The 22,609-nt window shown below is 47.8% G+C and overlaps 2 protein-coding genes across 2 annotated transcripts; one reads left to right on the top strand and one right to left on the bottom strand.

Annotated features, from left to right (window-relative positions):
• Nucleotides 1-2,054: 2,054 nt before the first annotated feature.
• On the top strand, nt 2,055-7,184 carry LOC148129476 (uncharacterized). Its single transcript, XM_087943969.1, has 6 exons — nt 2,055-2,349; nt 3,782-3,869; nt 4,046-4,158; nt 5,019-5,092; nt 5,482-5,629; nt 5,948-7,184. The coding sequence occupies exons 1-6, from the start codon at nt 2,138-2,140 to the stop codon at nt 6,741-6,743; spliced, it is 1,431 nt and encodes a 476-aa protein (XP_087800095.1). The 5' UTR covers nt 2,055-2,137; the 3' UTR covers nt 6,744-7,184.
• Nucleotides 7,185-8,053: 869 nt separating this feature from the next.
• On the bottom strand, nt 8,054-16,031 carry NELFB (negative elongation factor complex member B). Its single transcript, XM_026686651.2, has 13 exons — nt 15,822-16,031; nt 14,903-15,066; nt 14,719-14,818; nt 13,995-14,225; nt 13,226-13,411; nt 12,526-12,638; nt 11,999-12,101; nt 10,763-10,858; nt 9,997-10,139; nt 9,686-9,792; nt 9,302-9,443; nt 8,812-8,920; nt 8,054-8,727 (listed from the first exon to the last, which is right to left on the bottom strand). The coding sequence occupies exons 1-13, from the start codon at nt 15,921-15,923 to the stop codon at nt 8,584-8,586; spliced, it is 1,740 nt and encodes a 579-aa protein (XP_026542436.1). The 5' UTR covers nt 15,924-16,031; the 3' UTR covers nt 8,054-8,583.
• Nucleotides 16,032-22,609: the final 6,578 nt, after the last annotated feature.

Here is a 22,609-nt window from a genome sequence, read left to right as displayed (position 1 = left end):
AAGAGGCTGCCCAGAATAAATGCTTTCAATTTCTCCTCCTTTTTTAAATGTAACAGGTTTTTTTTTTTAATTTTAAACATACATCATTTCATGCACAGTGTGGCATCTGAATGTCATTTGTTTTGATACAAAAGTAATATTGATACAAATAAAAAAATATTACATTAATCAGACTCACTTGATCTAATCTTATTATACGTATCTAGATCAGCACATAATCCTTCATTTTTCCATTATTCAATATTTGCTACATCCTTCTAATAATAATAGCATTATTTTTGAGCATATCTGATAATATCCTTTTTCAAAATCTGATCTTAACCTCTAACATTCACTTTAGAGGTGTTTTGTAAAAATACGCATAACCATATTCCCCCTACTCCTAATTTTTTTAAATCTATTCTAATTTTTAGTACAGCCAACCTTGTTTTTTTTATTTTTTTTAGAAGTAGGTCTTCTAGTCCAACCGCTGCCTAGGCAGGAAATCCTACACCACTTTTCATCAAACTAGACATACCCAGTTCCAGCAACCGTTCTTCATAGGTTTCAGCCTCCGGTCCCCTAATCACCTTCGTGGCTCTTCTCTGCACTCTTTTCTAGAGTCTCAGCATCTTTTTTACATCCTGGCGACCAAAACTGGACACAATATTCCAAGTGTGGCCTCACCAAGGCCTTATAAAGGGGCACGAACACTTCACGTGATCTTGACTCTGTCCCTCTGATGATGCAGCCTAGAACTGCGTTGGCTTTTCTTGGCAGCTGCTGCACATGGCTGGCTCATATTTGTTCATCCTCTAATAAATTGGGCACTTAAAAAAGACACAGGGAGCTGGGTTTTTTTAATTTCTGGATTGTTGTTTTTTAAAGCAGCATTCTATAAAGAAACCCAAGTTGGTTCATTTCACACATACCAGAGTCTCAGTCCAAGTAGATCCCTGTTTCTCTATGTGTTGGCTGCTTCCTCCTCTGTTTAAAGAGAACCATTAGGACACTTGAGTGATGCACAGTTAGAAAACCTACATAGATGCAAAAACCAAAGAGAGGACCACGCAGGATGGTGGAATCCTGTTTCCATAGCAACAGAGGCAGTTGCTGAGATCCAGAGACAGCTCCACCTTATAGCCAATCTTTGGATTGCGAGCGCCCAATGCTTTTCCCCATGGCCCTATTTTACCCAAGGTTTTTGCTCTTGTTGTTGTTAAGTGTCTCCTTGTGCCTTGGCTGCGAAACCAACAATACATCACAAGTAAGTCACCTGTCTGTATCCATTTCCCTACTTCGCATCTTCACAAAAACTTGGTTTATGTTGTCTGTCGAGATTCATCTCAAGATGTTAAGATAAGCGTTGGGTGTCCCTTCAAGATAAGATGTGTGAGGATGTGATTAAAGGATTTCTTTAAGACCAGGAATGGTCATTTCACCTTTGTTTTAAATGAGTTGATTGGCTTGGAGTTAAGAGTACTGTCAATCTGAGGTTTAGTCAACCTACAATGGTTTGAAAATCCTCATTTGGCCAAAAGGGCTCAAGGTTGATGGGCTCAAAGTTGACTCAGCCTTCCGTCCTTTCTGAGGTTGGTGAAATGAGGACCCAGATTGTTGGGGACAACAGGCTGACTCTGTAGATCACTTAGAGGGGGATGGAAGGCACGGTGAAGCGGTATATAAGTCTAACGGCTATCGCTATCTATCTATCCATCTCAATGTCTGTCTGCCTATTTATCTATATAAGAGCCGTGGTGGCGCAGTGGTTAGAATGCAGTATTGCAGGCTGATTCTGCCCATTGCCAGGAGTTCGATCCTGACTGGATCAAGGTTCCCTCCTTCCAAGGTGGGTAAAATGAGGACCCAGATTGTTGGGGGCAAGAGGCTGACTCTGGAAACCACTTAGAGAGGGATGTAAAAGCACTGAAGCGGTATATAAGTCTTAAGTGCTATTACTGTGCAGAAATGATGAGTCCAGGTAATCTGGTGGTAGGAGCAGGAATTGTTCCCCGACACGGTGACTCTCACTAACCTCCATCGGCAGTGCCTAAGGCTTCTCCACCCGAGGAGCTCCGCTTCAGATGTTGGAATCGGAAGGGCCATCGAAAAATCTTAAAACTCGGCTTGTTCCTTCCCCCCTTGTGTCAACAGGCCCATGGGAACCAAGGCACGGCAGAAAAGTCCGTCCAAGATTGTCCTGATGAAGGACAAGAAACCTACCACCGTGGAGCCCAACTCAGCCCAGATCATTAAGCAGCCTCGACAGAAGAAGAGAAAGCGTAGCAAGAAAAGGAGGAGTAAATCCCAGCGGCCCCATCTTACTGTGCACGGCAGGAGCTGTTCCATCCATAGTCTTGACTCCAAAGGGTAAGGCTGAGGTCCACAAGGGAGGCCTTGGAGAAGCTCCAGCTGGTTTTCTTTTTGGAAAAGCAGCAGAATACGCACGAGCCCAACGGAAGGCTTAAAAGGGATTCCCCAAGGAGCTTTTTTCAAGAGGCAACCGGCCTTTCTTTTGTTTTTCCCTGAAGACGTTTCACTTCCCATCCAAGAAACTTCTTCACTTTGGGGAGAACCATGACCTGGAATGACCGAGAATCTCCACCGAGGTTTTACACAGGGAATCGCATGCTGGGTGTGGGCAGCTCCATCTACCCTGAAGGAACTTCTGGGCCCTCAGACAACCCAGCCCTCTCCTTGTGAGGACGAACGTGAGGTTCTTCAGGAGGAGGGGAATAATAATGTCTCCTCTTCAGGAGAGGATGCCAACTTCAAAACGAAAACGCTCAAGCCAGTATTTAGCTGCTCAGAAAGTGGCTGATCGTAAGAATGAGGCTCATCTAATGGTCCCGGACCAGTTTGTAGTTAGAATCACAGGACACAAAACCCCAAGAGAAGCTTCTGGGGTCTGTAATTCCCTGGTCCTTCCTTCCTGACGGGCGTTATTTGGATGCATAAAGCAATTATTTTTGTTTTTACCTGATTCTCATTAGAAGGAATGTACATTTCGTTCAGTTCTGAATGGAGGATCAATGGCTTTGACCATTCAGGCTTGATTTAAATAGGTCCAGGGTTGCCCATTCACACCAAGTTAGCCTGATCCGTATCCGAACATGAGAATTTAATTTTGGGATTAGTTGAAGGATTCAGTGCCTGGCATATAATCTAGGGAACATGTAGGAATAAATTTGTTTCCATCAGCTATTCAACTTCCATAATATGAGCACTTGCATGGCTGCAGAAGGTTGTGGTTGAGTCAACACCTGTGTGAACTATTGGCAGAGGTGAGATTTGAGCTGAAAGCCGATTCATAGCTTTCACTCCTTCCCTTAGGAAGCGGAGAAATAAGTCAGGCAGCTTTGAAATTAGGGCAAAACTGAAGCTTGGCCATTTCATGTGGTAGAGCTTGTTAGACGACGAGTGGTGCGGTGGCCTAGAAGTGGAGCTCCCCCCTCACAATCAGGAGGTTGTAAGTGCGATCCTAGGCAGAGGCAGATCTCTCTCTCCCTGAGCACACAGTGAGAATAAATCTGCTGAACAAAACTTCACATTGGCAACAGGAAGGGCATCCGGCCACTAAACACTCAGCTCCACTCAGTTACCCAGACTCCACCCCCCAAAGGATTATGGGGTCATTAAATGAACATGATAGCTTGTCCGACTATACCACTTCTGACGTTGCTGGCTTCCTAAACTTCTGGAGACCTTTTGAAGGACGTGCTTTGGGAAACGTGTGGCTGATCGAGTTTTGGTTTGAGTAGATGTGACATTTCTGAAAGGTTGTCATGCTTTTCTCACCCAGTTTGTCATCAGAAAGCCAAGAGAGTGCCACCAAGTTATGTTGCAGCAATGAGGACACAAGAAACGGATCTTCGGAGACAGACAACTTGGTGAGTGGGACAGGAACCTGGACAATGTGTTGCTATTTTAGCATCCTTTCAAGCAAACATTGCTGACGTGCGAAGTGGAACGAGCATTCAATTCCTAGGTAACCATGGTTATTGAAGAATATTGAAGCAGATGTAGCTCATATAGTACCACTCTTTTATTTATTTTCAAAATGCAGGGAGAGACCCATAATGCCAAGGTGGAAATCGAAAAGAAAAGAACGCCCAGGAAAGAGAGAACGGAGCCATCAGAAAAACCTAAAGACGTCAGCAACAGCAGAGAAAACAAAAGGTAATATAATGTCTAGGAAAAGCTAGCTTACATTTTATTTCCATCAGCTTACTGAAGGAATTCAGTTTCCTAGCCAACATGCCTACTTAAAATGCCCCGCTAGGTGGCAGCACCTATCACCTTTTTGAGAAAAAGAAAGAAAGAAAGAATGAAAGATGAAAGAAAGAAAGAATGAAAGAAAGTAGAGAGGGAGGCAGAGGTGGAATTCAGTAGGTTCTGATCAGTTCTGAAGAACCGGTAGCGGAAATTTTGAGTAATTCAGAGAACCGGCAAATACCATGACTGGAGATTTTACAGTAACCTTCCCCTGCCACACCCACCACACCACACCCACAGAACCACAGTAAAAAAAAATTGAATCCCACCACTGGAGGGAGGCAGGGAAGGAAGGAAGGAAGGAAGAAAAGAGGGAAAGAGAAAGGAAAGGAAGGAAGGAAAGAAGAGGGAAAGGAAGGAATAGATAGATGTTAGATGGCTATAAAATGGAGAGAGGGGAATGGATAGAAACATAGATAGAAAGATAAAATACAGTTCACTAAGAAACCCCATGCTTTACTTGGTATGTATAGGCAATGAAGGACAGCTAGCTTAGTCTATGTTGGCAAAAAAATAGTAACTTATTTTGAGAAGATTTGTCAGCTGGAGAGGTGCTCCCAAACTCCTTTTGGCTTTTATATACTTATGTAAGCCACCAGCGCTGTCTAGCTCATGGCCCACCAGAAATGCGACAGGAAGGCTCCATCAGGCCACCACCAGGAGCCAACGAAGGACGCCGTAACACGGGAGGGCTGGGCGTTAAACAGAGGGGACAGCTGATGGGAAACCAACCTATTCTTCGCCTTCTTTGTCTTCCTGAACAGAAAAATAAAATACCCCAATGTTGTGGAGAAGAGGAAATACCAAACGGTCTCTGAATTCCAGTTTGTATACCCAGGTAAGCCCAAGAAAACCACCGAACCATTTCTTAAGATTGCCCTGCCTTCCTTCTCCCTGAGAAGAAAATCCCTTCTTGGTGTCCTCCAAATTCGGTTTAGTGGAGCTGACAGCTCATCCCATAATGTTCCTTTATTTTCCCTGCTGCCCTTTGATGGCTGTAGGCCTGTAGACACCTTCCACCTTAACGTAGCTAAACCAGGCTGGCTAACATTAACAAGAATGGTGGGGGAACTTGGGCTGGGGGAACAAGAAATTCTTTGTGCACCGGTGTGCCTTCTCCCTCCGAAAGGGCAGGAAGGGATCAAAGCAGCCAGGAAGAGATTTAGGAAAGGCAAAACATCGGACAGTGGCCGAAATCGGGCAGATTTCTCTTCTCCTTGCTCTCAGGAAAATCGAATTTCCAGTCCCCTCAAGAAAACACAAAGCAGAATCTGCGCTCCATCTACCAGGGGAAGGTAGATCCGAAGCCGCCAAGGTCCACGCAGTTGTCGGTCTGGATGCCCCACAATCAGTGGGACATACGTAAATCCCAAAGGTATCAGCTCCTACAGCCCTGGGGTTTCTTTTTTGTTTTTTGGCCTAATCCTGGCCCCTTCAGCTTCATTACCCAACTAGGGAACATCATCAGTGCTTGAAGGCAGTGGGGCTTCTTGCATTCCCTTCTAGCGCTGATGATGTTCCCTAGTAGGGTGATAAGGCCTCTGCAGGAAAAAACCCCCAGCTCAGAGAGCACCAGGCAGCCCACAACTTCGGATGCATTCTTTTCACACTGGGGGCTTCAAGAAGCAGGGGACTAGCAGCCTTCTTTCTCCCAATCATTCCCCCCCACCTCTCGCCCCTCTTTCACCCCCAGGGCAAATGCCACCCCAGATGCCAACTGCCCGGTCGGCAGCGACTTCTTCAGAAAGAATCCGGCTCAGGCACTGACCAGCCTGACCTACAAGATCAACAAACTGGTCCTGGTGAACGAACACGACCTGGCGCCCGCTCAAAGCGCCCCGCCTGGCCCAACGGTCAACTCTTACTTCCCACACCTGCAGCATCACCCCGTCCCTGACAAAGCGGGGCCCTTAACCGAAGCTTTCCAGAGGTCGAAGCGCCGTTCGCCCAAGAGGGAAGACCGGGTGGAGCAGCAGCCCCCCATGGAGGCCTGGAGCAAACTCAGGGGCTTCCCTGCCCCCCTGAGGAACTCCCCCAGGCTGAGGCCCGTGTCGGCCAAGGAACACCGCGAGAAAGCGACGGACCAGATGCTGGCCCGGAAAAGAAACCCAAATGAGAAGCTGGCCAGGAAAGAGAGGAGGGACAGGCCAGGGATCGGCTCGGAGGGCATCCCTCAGACCAAGAGCGCCATAATCATCCCGACCGTCAGCCGGTATCTCTCCAGCGAAAACCTCGCGGCCAAGGGCCCCCCCTTGGGGTGGAAAGCCCCCACCCAGTTCCTGGCCGAGGAAAATACGCCCGAGGGGATTCCGGGAAACGGTTCCCAGGGGGAACTGGGATCGAGTTCCTTTTCGGCGGGCTCCGGCACCAGCCCGAAAGACGACCCCTCCCGTCCGGGGGCTGGCGAGCCGGATCGAGCTGAGCCAGAGAGAGACGTCAGTGTTGGGGATCCCGGAGACCTCAAACCGGGACCCGAAGCAACGGAATGACCGAAAAGAAAGAAGAAGAAGAGGAGGAGGAAGAAGAGTTTCATTCTGCAAGGCTTTTTTGAAAGGGGAAAAGAATTGATTTGGCTCTTTGTCTTCCCTGGCAACGGAGGCTAAGTGGCCCAGAGTGCAGGCTTGGGGGGGGGGAGGCTGCTTTCCAAGGGGCGAGGGCTCCCCTTGGGAGAAAGGCCTCCCCCAGGGAGCTTTTAAAACCGGAGTCCCTCAGCTCCGGAGGCCTGCTGGCCGGAGAAGCAGAGGACGCTGGGCTGTTAGACCAAAAAAAAAGGGGGGGGGTTGGGGGAGAAACAAGATGGTGGGGGGTGGGTGGGAATTGCTGATCGTAGCTTCTTCTGCTGGAAATGAGAGAGGAATCTCCCTGCAAGGGAGGGGCTCCCCGGGGTCTCGGTTTGGGGACGTGGCTCATTAAAGCTTTCAGCATCCAGAGGCTGACCTAGTTTCTCTCCTTGTCTTTGCAAAGTTTGGAAGCCTCCTTATTAGGAACACAATCCGGGAAGAACGGAAGCGTAGGAAGAAAACAAAGGGGTCCCAAAGGGGCTATTTTTCAAGAGGCACCTGGACTTTCTTGTTTTTGCTTCTTCTTCTTTTGAAGAGGTTTTGCTTCTCATCCAAGCAGCTTCCTCCGCTCTGACAGGGTGGTGGGGAACGGAAGGATTTATACTCCTTGCAGACACAGCTGGTCATTTGCATCCTTCTTAGAGAGTCATTGGGGCCACTTGGAGGTCTGTCTGTGTCCACCACCTGAGTGGTGCTCCTGGTTCCTGTAGTCGGCAATTTCCACCCCCAGCCCCCTCTGGAAATCCACTCCTCCTCCCACACCAGCTGCCTGCAAGGAATATAAATCCTTCCGTTCCCCACCACCCTGTCAGAGCTGAAGAAGCTTCTTGGATGAGAAGCGAAACGCCCTCAAAGGAAAAACAGAAAGTCCAGGTGCCTCTTGAAACGAGCATCTTTGGGAATAACCCTGACCTGGATGGCAGAGAATCCCTACAGAAAACGTGGTTTTCCTCGGGCCCTGCCCACTTGGGGGGGGGTGCACAGCAAGGCTCCCGAGCTGATCCCCAAAACACACAAGGCTGCGTGTGTGAGAGGGAGAAGGTGCAATTTAGAACCGAATGACCAAGTTGGGAGGGACCTTGGGAGGTCTTCCAATCCAGCCCCTCATTCAAGCAGGAAACCGTATCTGTTTCAGACAAATGGTTGTCCCATGTCTTCCTAAAAACCTCTAAGCGATCCAGTTATGGGGAGTAAATCAACCACAACAGAAAAAAAGAGGAAAAAACCCAAAACCAAACGCCAAACCAGAGGCTTGGAAAGTTTATTTTTTCCTACACTAGGAAAAAAAAAAAAGGCACAAACAAATTACTCCCAACTTCTGTCATTCGTTTGGTGCGTTTCCTAGGCACACAATTGTTTTTTCTTTTTCTTTACAAAAATAGCACCTGGATTGAAACCTGCCCTGCCCCTCCAGGGCTGATCCAGGCACCCTAGACCTCCCCCACCCTGGCCGCTTCAACCGGCTGGCTGAGGCACTCTGGGAGTCCACAAAAGCTTGAAAAGGCGCCATGGTTGGAGGAGACCCCGGCCCCAAAGGACCTCCCCTTCAAAAATCCCCCGGCCCCACCCTTAATGGTGCAGCTCCCTTCTAGGGAGGCCCCCAGGGGACCATGAGATGAGGTGCTGAGTGGGCGCCCGAGAAGCTTCCTCCAAGGTGGGCCGGGGGCCTTGTGTTCCCAGCGATGCCCCACCCTTTACGCCCGGGGCCAGGAAGGAGCCTGGCTCTCCGGGGAGGAGGGAGGGATGCTCACCCCCCACCCCGCTACATCTATGGTGGAACTGGCGTAGAAGATACTGCCGGGAGGGGCAGGTCCATCGGTGGTGGAGGCTCCGCTTCCGGCCCAGGGCTGCCTTTGCGGACTTCCAGTTTCTCTCCCAGCTGGTTGAAAAGCTCTTTCACCGCTTCGCTGCTCTGTTCCGGGCAGAAGGTTTGGAAAAGGGTCAGCCTTCTCTTCACCCTATGGGCCCCGCCCCCTGCACCCCCCCCCCACTCTACCTGCTTGGTGGGCTCCAAGGACTTCTGCAGGGACTCCAGTTTGGCAGGGACCACTTTGTGATGGAGGTGAAGCAGCATCCGCAGCAGGTGCCGGTGGACGTTGTCCTTCCTGGACCACAGGGTTGAAACAAGGCTGGTGGTGGTGGTGGCGCAGTTTGGAAGCCCAGCAGCTTCTCCCAATCAGTCTCCTTAACTACCTGCCTCAGGACAAGAGGCAACCCTTCCCTTCCCTTTCCCCTTCCCTCCGTTCTCCCCTCCCCTCTCCTTTTTCGTTCTTCCCTTCTCCCTTCCCTTTCCACTTTTCTTTTCCTTCCTTCTTTTTTCTTCTCTTCCCTTCCTTCTCATTTTCCTTCTCTGCTTTTCCTTTCCCTTCTCCTCCTTCCTTCCCTTCCCCCTTTCTCTTCTCTTCCCCTCGCTTCCCGAGGCAGCTTAAAGTACAAGTGCAAGAAACACTTCCGCTGCCTCCTCCGGGAAAGGAGGCAAGGGTTACCTGGGGCAGGCAGTCAGGAAGAAGCGGTCGAAAAGGACGGCACAGAAATCGTCTTGCCCAAATTCGTCAGCCAGCAAGGTGAGGTTGCCAGTGAGCAGGTGCAGGAAAATGTCGCCAAAGGCCAGGTCGTTGAAGGTCTCCGCTACAAAAGGCCCAGAGATACTTAGGGTGACTTTGAGAAGGGGGTGGGGTGGGGGGAGGAACCAGGAGGAGAGCGAGAGGGGGTGGGCTCCATGGTGGATGGCCCCACAAGGTCTTCATTGCACATTTTTGGGTATTTTTGGTCTTAAAAGTCTTGCACTTTCTTCCCAACTTGAAGAGCCACCAATGCCGCCTTGGCCTTTTCACTTTTTCACCACTGGGACACGAGGCAAGGGGACTTACTCAGGGCGGGAACCAAGCGGAGAAGGGCGTTCTTGTTCCTTTGCTTGGTGAGGTGAAGCACGTAGTAAAGGCCGATCTCACAGGCGATCCGCTGCTCTTGCAGAAATCTGGGACGCGCGCACAAGGAAAGAAAAGCTTCCGCTGCTGTGTCCGTCCATTTGCTCGTTCTGGTCCCAGTTGTGGTCGTAAGTGGTTGTAAGTAAGTTAACTACCTACATTTTGGCTTCGGTCTCAGAAGCCCACCTTCTCCAGCCCTGCCGACCCCCAGGTCATGGCTGATGGGCAAAGGTTCCCAAGCTGAAACGACTCACTTTGGAAACGCCTCTGGGATGGCGCTGGGATAAGACGCCGGTCCTTTCTCTTCCGAGGGCAGCTTCTGATCCACCGTGAAGGTGTAGTCGTCCACCACGAAGGCCATCAGCATGGGCAAAAATTTGGTGATCAAATCCACCTCCTGGGATACAGGAAGGCAGTGGAGGGTCAGCTAACTTTACCCTTAACTGCTAGCGAGAATCGGACCTTCAGGACCACAAGCCAGAGGTCCCCAACCCCCTGGGCTGCGGCCCACTACCAAACTGGGCCACGGGGGAGATGGGCATGGGTGCACGTGTGAAGCTCCACTCTTGTTGAGTGGCACCAGAGGTGGCATTCAGCTGGTTCTGAGCGGTTCTGGAGAACCAGTAGAGGAAATTCTGAGTAGTTTGGAGAACCAGCAAATCCCACCTCTGACTGCCCCCCCCATCTATTCTCTGCCTCCCACTGAATCCCAGCTGATCGGCTGGGTCTCCTTTGGTTGCCCTGCACAGGAGAACGGAGCTGGAAAGCAGGCTAGTGGGGTGGGGAGGGAAGGGGGATTTTGCAGTATCCTTCCCCTGTCAAACCCACCAAGCCAGGCCCACAGAACCGCTAGTGAAAACTTTTGAATCCCACCACTGAGTGGCAGGCAAGCAGGCAGCGTGAGTGGAGGGCACTTGCATTTCCACGCCTGCCACTCACACACCCACCAGCGCCGGGCCAGGACGCCCAGCTGGGAAGGACCACTGCCCTAAGCGATAGTGTACACGCTGGGCCCCTTACCAGTTTGGGTTCTTTGAAGATCTGGCTGTCGATCACATCCCAAGCGCCTTGTCCCAGGGACAGCATCCTCAGAAGTAGCAAGAGCTCTGGGCTTTCCTGAAAATTCAACCATGTGGAGCATGGAATCAGCCCTGCGTGAATTCTCCGGAGGCTAAAACCTGTCAGGTCACACTAACGCGCTCAATGAACACGTGGAAATTAAGCGACTGGGGCTGCATTCGGAACTCACCCCAATGACTGCCAAAATGTGCACCGTGACATCACAAAGATTGCTCTTCGGGCCTGTCACTTGCCTCTTCTTCTCCATCCCCATCCCTGTGAGCCCAGTGGCTTGACAGACCACAGGGCCACCCCAGTAGATTGCGAGAAACGCTAAACTCCTCCTGTTTGTCCCCCACTTTCTGAGTGGTGGCACCACCGGTCTCCTCTATTGCTACCGACAATGGCTACCCACCTGCCTTCCATGGAGGACCTGTATAATACTGCACGAGTCAAAAAGAGAGCTGTGGAAATATATACAGACCCCTCACATCCTGGACATAAACTGTTTCAACTCCTACCCTCAAAACGACACTATAGAGCCCTGCACACCAGAACAACGAGACACACGGGGAGTTTTTCCCCCAACTCCATCACTCTGCTCAACAACTAATTCCCACAACACTGTCCAACTATTTACTAAGACTGTATCACTATTATTCTTTCCATCCTTCCTTTTACGATTTATATTACTTTATTTAGCTTCCTAGTGTGATTTGATTGCTTACTTAGTGTTGTTTCTTATGATTCTTGATGGATGTATTTTATTTTTTCTTCATGTACACTGAGAGCTTATGCACCAAAGACAAATTCTTTGGGTGTCCAATCACATTTGGCCAATAAAGAATCCCATTCCATTCCAATCCTTTTGCTGTTCTATTTTATCCTTCTATTCTCTATTCTGTTCTATCGCTTCTTTTGAAGATCTGGCCGTGGCCATTAGGGTCCTTTTTCCACCAGGGGGAGGAGGCCCCTTCCGTCACCTGTCTCTCTTGCGCTTTCCCTCCGTCAGGAAATGTAGAGTTCAGTTCTGAGAGCCCCACAGGCAGGTTGCAAACCCACTTCGCTTCCTTGGAGAACCGCTGGGTCCGGGGTGGAATAAGATCTCCTGCCTCGGGCAGGGGCTTGGACTAGAAGACCTCCGGAGGTCCCTTCCAGCCCTAGGATTACTATTTGGAAGGTCCATCCCTAACTTACCCTGGGTAACACTTCCTGGCCAATCAGCTCCTGCAAATTCCGGATGGTGCTCAAAGCCAAGGTGTTAATGGCAAAGGGATCGCACAGGATCATGGACAAGTCCCTAGGGAGGGAGGGAGAGGAGAAGAAGCGGAACCCACTGCTCCTCTGCAGCAACCGAGGGGGACTCCTCAACGTATGACCACAAGTGAGCCCACAAGGGGTACGTTGCTCAGTGAGTCTGGCCTCACTCAATGGAGGGGTTGTTAAGTCAAGGATCCCCTGCACTGGGCCGGGGTAAAGGTGTGGGCAGACGAGGGGCGGAAGGGGGTTTGGGGCTGATTTAGGCATCCCGCATGCCTGCGTAGAAAACGCCTGACACCGGTTCAGATCCAGGCAGTTTAGAACAAAGCGCCACCCCCCACACACACACACACACAAAAGGGAGCAGAGCAGCAGGTGCCTCACTTTGCGTGAATAACCATTATGGGGTTTTCTTCTCATGGCAAGAGGAGCCCAACCTGCCTCCAGATACATCCGACACTCACCCCAACACTTGCTCTTGCCCCTTTTTCACTCCGTCGAGGAAACCCTGCAGCTCCCGGGCTCGCTTGTTGTCGACAAACCTTTCCCGAATGCAAGCATCCAGGCACCAAGTAAACTGCCAAGGGCGCAAAATAATAATAATAATAATAATAATAATAATAATAATAATAATAATAATAATAATAATAATAATAATAACAACTTTAAAAAATATATGGAGCGTGAACAGCAGGAGAGGCTGCCCAGCTCCCGAAAGAATGCAGTCCCCAGGAAAGGGAAGTTCTAGGGGGGGTCTAGTGGTGAGGTTAGAGAGCTGGAGATGGCGAGTTCTAGTCCCGCCTCAGGCATGGAAAGCCAGTGGGGTGATTTTGGGTCAGTCCTCCTCTTTCTCTCAGACCAACCCACCTCACAGGGTTGCTGTTGAGCAGAAAATGGGAGGAGACTTTGTGTTGGATATGTCAGTAGCCTCCAGTTTTTAAAAATAAGAAAGACGGGATACAAATAAGTGAGAATGAGAAAATAAGGTTGCTTTTCCCATGGAGTGGCCTGTTTGCCGGCTAGAGCAGTGCTGCTTAGTTTGGAAGGGGTCAACGGTCTGAGATGAGAACAAGCTTTCTCCCAGCCGGGATGTTTCGGTGGCAACAACACTCTATTGCGGCGGGAGGGTTGAAGGGCTACAGCAACCGTCTCTTGGACTTGTACCTTGTGGCAGGGATCCACCGTGCAGATCTCGCTGATGTCCAGATCGTGGAGGGACATCAGGAGCTCCGCCCTTAACGTGCAATAATGGACGTTCCGTGTCCGAAGGAAGAGAGTGCGGAGGAACTGCAGTACCATATCGTACAGCTTCACGTTCTTCCCAATCATCTGGGTCAGCTTCTGAACCACCTGGTCCCAAAGACAAGAGCAAGATTCGGAGTGGGGTCTGGGACAATTCACCGCGGCCAACTCAGCACACGTCAGTCAACTAATTTGCCGTAGGCAACTCCCGCATCTTTGCAGAAGCCCCTCAAATATTGGAGCACTGCTATTATGCCTCCCCTAGTCCTTTCCTTCATCCAATTAAGAGATACCCAGTTCCTGCAACTGTTCTCCGTATGTTTTAGCCTCCAACCACCTAATCATTCTTGTTACTCTAGTCTCTAGAGTGTCAATATCTTTTTTTATATCGTGGTGACCAGAACTGGATGCAGTAGTCCAAGTGTGGTCTTAGCAAGGCTTTATATGTTGAGAATGACAGAGAGAGAGAGAGAGAGACTGGGCTAACCTTACATTGGAAATTCTCCATCTGAACTTGGCAAAGCCGCCCAACATGGCCAACAGTGAAGAATCACGGAGCTTCTCATTCAACAGTATACGAAGGACAAATAGTTCTTTATCCACGCCATGCACTACTCATGATATCACACTGGCCTACGGGTGGCCCAGCTACCTACAATAAGCATGCTGGATTATCCTTCCTGGTGCTTACCTCTCCCTGGCGCCTCATTTTAGGGGAAGGGCTGAAGAAGTTCTGCAGCACCGAGAGGTCGTTACTGAATAAAGCGTTTTCCTTCTCCAGGATGTACTGCTTCAATAACGGGGAGACCTCGTCCCCAAACAGAGCCTGGTTATCTTGCCAGATCTGGCGTTTTACTTCCACAGCACAAGCTTTATATAGGTCCTTGTCGGCCATCACAAGCTTCAACTTTTTTTCAGGAACCTTGGGTTTAATGGGAAAAAAAATATGGAACTTGGATGTTGTATCTGTGGACGGCAGCAAGATTACGTCATGCGCAAAAATGGAGGGACACTTCAGTCCCCGCCATGGATGAATGACTGCAAAAGCCAATTGGCGTTAGCAAAGACGGTTAAACCGACTGCTCTAATCAAAGGGGGGGACCCACAATGACTTTTGTTTCTCCTTGGAAACCACTTCTGGACTTTGTGCTTGAAGTGGCAAAAAAATATGAAACTTTGATGTCGAGTTTTACCAATTAGGTAGATCTCTTGTTACAGAAATATTTATATTTATTTAGTTGTATTAGTACTAATACTAATATATTTAGTTTATATTTTTATGGAAAATTAAAAAAAAAGAGATTTGATGTTACTGTTTTATTCAACTGCGCCAAAGGGAGTCAAAAGTCAATGCCTTTTTTTTCCTTTTCCCCTTTTTTTCTATGCTTTTCTATGCAGAAACAGAGGAAATCTACCTTGGGCAGATGTTTCATGACACACATCACCACCGGCTGGATGGACGGCATCTTTACCAGAGGGAAGCTCTTCTCCAGGAGATCTTCCAGCTTTTTGTACCTGGGAGAAGAAGAAAGGAGAAGCCAGAGGTTCCATTTTCGGCCCGATGTGCACATCCCTTCTAAGGTGGTCCACCCAACCTACCTTTCTTCGGCCTTTCCTTCCGAGGCGATAGCCGATACCCTCTCCAGAAGCTTCTCGCGCAGCTCATCAAACACCGACTGGTGGAACTCCAGCCTGGGGGTGCCATGGAGGTCCAGGAAAGGGAGGGCGGACTGAAGGGAGGGCAACAGGATCCCGTTTTCCGTCTGTCAACATGACACATGTGGGATTCAAACAGATTAGGAGCAGGTAATTCGCACATTTCTCACCCCCCTGCATTGGTCCTAACGGTGGGAAAATGGTCCTAGTCACGTTCTTCAGCGCCATTGTAACTTTGATCACTAAATGAACTGTTGTAAGTTAAGAACTACCTCTGTTTATTTATTAATAATTGGGCAGGGGGAGAGAAGAGGAAGACAGTTCAAACATCTGGAAGACATAAACAGACTAAAACCCACCCTAGATTTTCAGGCTGCGAAAGCCTCAATCTTGGCCAGCCTGTTAGTCACCCCCTTGCACCTGATGCAGTGCGTGTGAATGCATGCACACATGCACAGCTGAATGCGCAGCTTGCAACAGACCCGGAGAGATTTTAAGGAGCAATGCAGCAAAAAGAAAGACGGAGGGAGGGAGGGAGAGGGAAGGAGACAGGGATGGATGGAAGGGAGATAGGAGAGAGAGATGGAAAGAGAGAGAGAGGGAGGGAGGGAGGAAAGGTGATGGAAGGAGACAGATGGAAGGAAGGAAGGAGAGCGAGGCAGCTTCCCCACCCTCTCCCGGACCTTGCGTGCTTTTTGCACCCGCGTGGAAGAACCGTGCTAAGCACAAACTCTCCCCCAGGGTGTGCACGCCGTGGGAAGGTGGGAGAAGACTCAAGAGGGCATGTTGCACGCTGTACCCCGGGACTAGTCCCCATGGCAACGGGAACACGGAAGGGAGTTTCCCCCCCACACACACACACCTGGAACTGCTCGATGGCCTTCAAGGGCTCCATGCAGTTGGTCAGCGTCTCCTTCAAGTCCTCCCCGTTGGCCACCCCGAGCTCTTGCAAGCCGGCGAACATGATGCCAAAGCTCCGCAGCCCGAACGGGGTTCGCCCGCCCCGCAACGGCTGCGGTGCGACGGCGAAAGGCGCCCCCCAGCGGCCGTCGGTCCGACGCTCAAAGGCGTCCCGCCGGGAAACCGCGTCCCGCCCCTAAAAGGTTCCGCTTCGGTTCGCGATCAGCTTGTTTCCCACCAAAAAAAACACAGGCACAAAACAATTAAGCAAATCGCCCAAATTTATTATCTGGGGGAAATGGCATTGGCTTCGTCTGAAGGTTTAGCCCTGAAGCCCGTCAAGCAGTTCAAATCAACGGTGGAAATAACCTTAAATAAAAATATTTTTTTAAAAAATGCCATACAAGTCGTCCTGCACTACATTTGAGCCGTTTTCTGTTGTTAAATGAGACAGTTGTTAAGTGAGTTTTGCCCCACCTCTCTCACCGCAGTTGTTAAGTGGAAAAAAACTGCAGTTGCTAAGTGAGCTTCTCCCTTGACTTTGCTTGTCGCAAAAGGGGATGACATGACCGACGGTCGTAAGTACAAGTCAGTTGACACGCATATGAATTTTGATCACGTGGTCGTGGGGAATGTTGCAATGGTCATAAGCGTGAAAAACAAAAGAACAAGCCACGATCCCCACTCGTTCATTTATACACTTTGGTTTTGGCTCTTGTTTGTTATTAATGATTTCTTAAGATGCTTTTTTAAAGAAAAAGAACAATAAATGAATTTCCTTAATGCAGGTTTAGGATGCAGATGGACCTGGCTGAAGACAGCAGGACACAGGAGCATCTTTAATTTTAGGGGTCTCCACACACACACCCCGCCCCCAAGTGTCTTCATTCTCTTTTCCTTTCCATTCGCCTGCCTGGACCAATGAAGCAGGGAGCAAATGAGGCATTCAAAATTCCCACTTGGAAATTCATGGTTGAAAGCATCTCAGTGGAACAAAAATTTGGGCTGCTTCCCATGTAAAGCCTTAATGTCCAAGCAATGCACTTAGATTAGAACAAAAATCAACAATATTCTGGGAATGAGTATTTTGTTTCCTTTAATCTTAGGCTTGCAAATCTGTTACTTGTGCTGCCCTTTGCTTTTCTTCTTTCTTTTTCGATTCTGCTTTTCCTTCTGAAAAGTTCAATTTAAAAATAAAATTAAAATGCTTAGTCTTATATGCCCTTTTCTTTCCTAAAGCGCCAAAGTGATTTCATTTAAGGGCAAATCTATCTATCTATCTATCTATCTATCTATCTATCTATCTATCTATCTATCTATCTATCTATCTATCTATCTATCCACCCACCCACCCACCCACCCACCCACCCACCTACCTACCTATCCACCCACCATGTATATCATCTCTATCCATCAATTAATCTATTCATCCATCATCTATCTCTATCATCTCAATTAATCAATCTATCCATCTATCTCTGTCATCTCTATCAATCTATCAATCACTCTATCCATCCATCCACCCATCTATCTATATTTTCTTTCCCTCTTTTCTCTTTCCCTTTCCCTCCTTTCTTTCTTTTTCTTCCCTCCCTCCCTCCCTCCCTCCCTCCCTCCCTCCCTCCCTCCTTTCTTTCTTTCTTTCTTTCTTTCTTTCTTTTCTTTCTTTTCTTTCTTTTCTTTCTTTTCTTTCTTTCTTCTTTCTTTCCTTTTCTTTCTCATTACCCTTTATGTGCTGCGTGCATATGCATGCTGTTATATGCAGATTAAAACCAGTGTTAAATATTTCATGCTGAACTTTACAAATTAGAGAACTGGGAGCACAATAGAAGATAGGGCCTCTCCCTTCCTGCCCCCTTCTCCATCTTCTCCCCCCGCGTCTTCCACCCTGGGGCCTGGAGGACAGGCATTTTGGATTGATGAGCCAGCCTCCTAAACCAACCAGGGGATTTAGTGCCAGATCCTTTGAAAGGGAAAAGGGAGGAGGGAAAACCCAACTCTCAACTCCCAAGTGCCCTTTGTCTGATATCATCTGCAACTCTTTTGCTCTTCTTGGACAATCATACTCCAAATGATTGTCTTACCATCTACAGCAAAACCCTTTAAATTTAATTTCTTAGCACTCTTCTCCTTAGACATCTGGGGGGGATATGTGAATCTTTGCAAATTGATCTATGCCCCCTTCCCATCTATTTCCCAACCCCCTTTTATTCAGAGAATCTGTTCCGCAGATGCAGTCTTACAAATCCCCCATATTAAGGCAGAACACGGTGTGGTGGCTTGTGGTGGAAGGATTGCAGCCATTTTTGTATCCCCCGCTTGGACAGATGTTGAAGAAACAGCAGCTCAGGCAGATGTTGAAGGCACAGGGATTCCTCTTGCAATAAAAGAGGTGAACCCATGTTTTAAATTTTAACGGACATTCCTGAACAACAAGAAACCTGAATCTTTGACCTGGAAAAGTTTAATAATAGGATTGTCACTGACAGGTTGCTGAACAGGGTGGCTGTGTTACGTTCACCAGACGTGAGCCTTTCCCCAATGTAGGCCACCAATTAAAACATTTTTTAAAAAATTTAAGCAAGGGGAAATTTAAAAGGAGGATTATATAGGTCCCTTGCCAATGGGGAGACGTTGGCAATGGACTGTTGACAGTGAGAAAAAGAAATCAAGAAAGTAAAATATGTCCTTCAGATGAAATATGTATGATTTTTTAAACCCTTTTAAAGAAAAGACTGGACAGCCACCTGTCTGGAATGGAATCTCCTGCTTGACTAGTGGGTTGGACTAGAAGACCTCCAAGGTCCCTTTCAGCTCTATTCTGATTGAACTTAGCGGAGATTGAAGTTTGGATTGGCAGCCCGGTTCCATTGTTTTTTCCTGACTCAGATTATGCCTTTCATTGCTTTCTCTACTGCTGGGAGATTTTTTCTTTTTTTTTAAATTGAGGCGTTCTCGGTGCTCCCCGAGTTTGGCCATTTTCTTGCAGACGTTTCATAGCGCAACTAGGTAACCTCACCAGGGTTACTTAGCCGGATAACAAATCGTCTGCAAGAAAACAACCAAGGCCAGAGAGCACCACGGGGCCCTCATTTCAAGCCTGAGCTACAAATATTCTCAGTATTTTGAAAAAAATAAATAAATGTGTGTTTTTTGGGAAATGAGGGTTTGGCCACTGAGACAGAAAAGCCACAGCTTTGGATCTCCTCTCCGGTGAAGGAGAAAGCAACGAGGCATATAATTTTCAGCGTGAAATATGTTTGCTACTCAGTTCCTACCCGTTAACTGAATGATCTTCAGTGACGGCATGAAAACGGCTTTTGGGTTCAGAGATTTTTCACGTGCCTTCATTTGGTACTTGGGATGTCAGTTTGCAAGCCTTCACCACAGCGGTTGCCATGGGGACACCAGGTTATGCGCTCAAGGGAGCCTGCCATGTGCCTCTCTTTATCTTCTTGTGACTCAGGGAATGCCTGCCTGCCTGCCTCCACCGGCCGCCCACTTATCCATCATGTCATAGCACACATCCCTGGGCACCTGGGGAGAAGACTATTGCACCATGACTATTGCGAAGGTCTTGGGAACATGGGAATCAGATATGTGCACGGGGCTACAGCGTGACTATAATCACAATTCTATTTTCCTCTGACTTGGGTGGGTGGGGGGAACTGGAGAGAATCAACCCCTCCTACATGAATTAGAAGAGGAGAATATATCAACTACTGAATAAAGTGAGACTTTTCAAGAAGAGATTGGACTGCCATCCGTCAGAAATGGCGTAGGGTCTCCTGCTTGGGTGGGGGGTTGGACTAGATGACCTACAAGGTCCCTTCCAACTCTCGTTAATCTGTTAAATCTGTTAAACGGACCCTTAATGATGCATTCATTATTAAGAGAAGAGGGAGCCAACGTGGTCAACGTGGTTAAGGCACCAGGCTACAAAGTGGGAGATGGTGAATTCTAGTCCCACCTTAGCCATGAAAGCCAGCTGGGTGACTGTCGGCCAATCACCAGGAGGTGTGAATTCTAGTTCCCCCTTAGGCATGAAAGTCGTCTATGGGTGACATTGGGCCAGCCTCAGCACAACCCACCTCACAGGATTGTTGTTCTATGGAAAATAGGGAGAGGAAGGGGGCATATTAGATAAGCTAGCTGCCTTGAGTTATTTATAAAAATATAAATGATGAGATGAATTGACTGTCGTTGAAAGTAATTCATCTTACTACATCGAGCCTTGGTGAGGCTGTGTGTTCGAAGTGATACCTCCAATCTGGCCTCCAATCTTGGACTTTCTGGTGGTCTCCCAATCCAGAATACTCCCCATATTCAGAAAGTCCGAGCCTCTTGGGCAGAGAGAGAGGGTTCTTAGCGGGAAGAGCAACCAGAACTGCCTCTTTTATTTCCAGTGTGCTAAACCAGTTTTTCTGCCTTTGGGAACATACCTGGGCAAGTGTATGCAAAAGCCTACCCATCCTTTTATTTCCTTTCTAGGAAGAGAAGCCACGTTATGCAAAACATGGAGAAAAGGAAAGAAAGAAGGCAGCGAGCCGAAGAACCTGAGCTAGAAATAAGACGACTTAACTGAAATCTACTTTACAGCCACACTGTTCAGGCTTCTATTGATTTTGTTCCTTGCAAATCATCCTATCAAATCCACGAATAGCTTCATGCGTCGCTTTCTGTTCTTTTAAAATTCTCACCTTTCTGTTTTCCAGGATCTCGACTTCCTAAAATCATAATGATCTCAATCGTCCTTTTCCTCTTTCTCTTCCAACCGGGGCTGATCTAAACTAACAAAACAAACCAACCAACAAGCAAGATCGGATCTAATTAGTACTTGGATTAGTTCCCATATGACAAGAGAAATTCTAACACTATCTGATATCTCACAAACATCTGTTACCTCTTTGGTGGCAGTTTTTCTTTTTCTTTTCTGATTTCCATCTCCCTGGTCTGGAATGGAAAGAAGCGAGAGGTTTTTTTAGTTCTGCAATGGGAAGAAATAAGGGTTTTTAAAGAATAAATACGACCTCGTGGCCACAGCCATGACATTGCCCAATCAAGCTGTAATTCGGTGGTTACCTTGGCAACGTGGGAGATGCATCTGTCTGTTGGATCTCACCCTCCATCAAACATAATGGCTACGAGAGTTTATTATGCAATCCATCCTTTGGAAACCAGATTAACAATATGGGACGTGTCGTGCAGCAATGCCTAATAACACAGTTACTGGTCACTGCTTCACACAACTCAAGCTGATGTCCTTCTTCTCTCGGTTCCAGGAAGATTCGTGAGTGTTTCTATATAGTCATGCTTTTTTAAGCATTCATTTATGGAGCATTTGGAACGGGAAGAGAAGACCTTCCGATCTTTAAGCCATTGACTGTTCTCTAACAAACTCTTCATGTACTAGATGTCTCGCAGTAGACCAGGAGACCTCTGGAAACCAGGGAGCTCATTCAAAGCGGCATCCAAGAGGATGCAAGGAGAACCTAAGGTATTTCTATTGCTTCCTTCCCAGCCCAGAGATTGATACTGGTCATTGATCCCCCCCAAAAAAAAAAAAAAAAAGAATTAAATTGAGCTTGTAAGATTCAGGTTTGGTGCACAGGTATCTTGATTACAATAGAAAGATCCAGAGATACCGAGCACACGAAATGATCCCAAATGCAACTTGATTAACTATAGCCTCGGGGTTTCTTTTGCAAAGAATGTGGTAGACCCATTTACAGAAGCTACCTTGCTCCAATCCAGATTGGTTTTGAGCACTCCCTGGGAGAGAGAAAGTCACTCTGTAGGAGAGATGGATCTTAAAGATAAGAGAGCTGCGAGTCAACCTCAGCCTTTCTCAAGACATGTGGCTAAGCATGTTTCAGTCCCGCCCTGCAAGAAACAAATCCCTGTTTATCAGGATGGAAGGAATGCCCCCACTCAACTTTTGGGCAAGGCAAGCGAGGGCGTATGGCTCTCTTCTCATTCAATTTATGGATCCTAAGCAGAGCCTGTTGAGTGGTTTCTATCATGACAGCACATAAGGGGCATGATAGCTAGTGCAACAAGACTCACAAAGACTCATTTCTGGTGGAGTTTGGGGGAGAGAAAGAAAAACTTCTGCTGCTTCTGCTGCTTTCCTTGCATGAAGCCAAAAGTCTCTCTCTCTCCCCCACTGAGAACGGAGCTGGAGATGGTATCCTGCAATCCCCAATAAAGAATGATTGATTGATCAGTCGGAAAATGGGGTGGAGAATTTTTCTGCAGAGACAGGGTCTCTGGTCCGCGGGATTTAAAATTATGAGTTTGGTGGTCCCCTGAGGTCCAAAAGGTTGGTGACTCCTGGACTAGAAGACGTCCAAGGCCCCTTCCATTATTCTGTGTGTGACTTAAGAGTATCTTCTACCCCTTTTTGCTTCAACTTGTTACATTTATATATCAAGTCTAATAAGAGATTGCACAGCCAGAATGGCATAGGGTCCCTGATTGGAATATTTTCTCCAATTGGTTGCAATGTTTCATTTTCTTTTCTGGACGATGATATCAATATTAAATTTATGTGGTGTCCAACTCCAACAATTAAAATGTATTCTGTTTATTAAATTTATGCCCCACTGCACTTTTGATATCCTATGGAGAAAACATCCCATGTTGATTATAGGGATTCAATATGTCTATAATACAATCTAACATTTCAGGAGATTTGCAAGTGTCGTTTCCCCCATGATTAAACTACCAGTAGTTTATAATATTTTTTTA

The sequence above is a fragment of the Notechis scutatus genome, chromosome 15, assembly GCF_049901735.1.
Source record: "Notechis scutatus isolate UNSWTSFEM ecotype Mainland chromosome 15, rNotScu1.2, whole genome shotgun sequence".
Classification (NCBI taxonomy): Eukaryota; Metazoa; Chordata; class Lepidosauria; order Squamata; family Elapidae; genus Notechis; species Notechis scutatus.
This window is presented reverse-complemented; position numbering and strand designations above follow the sequence as displayed.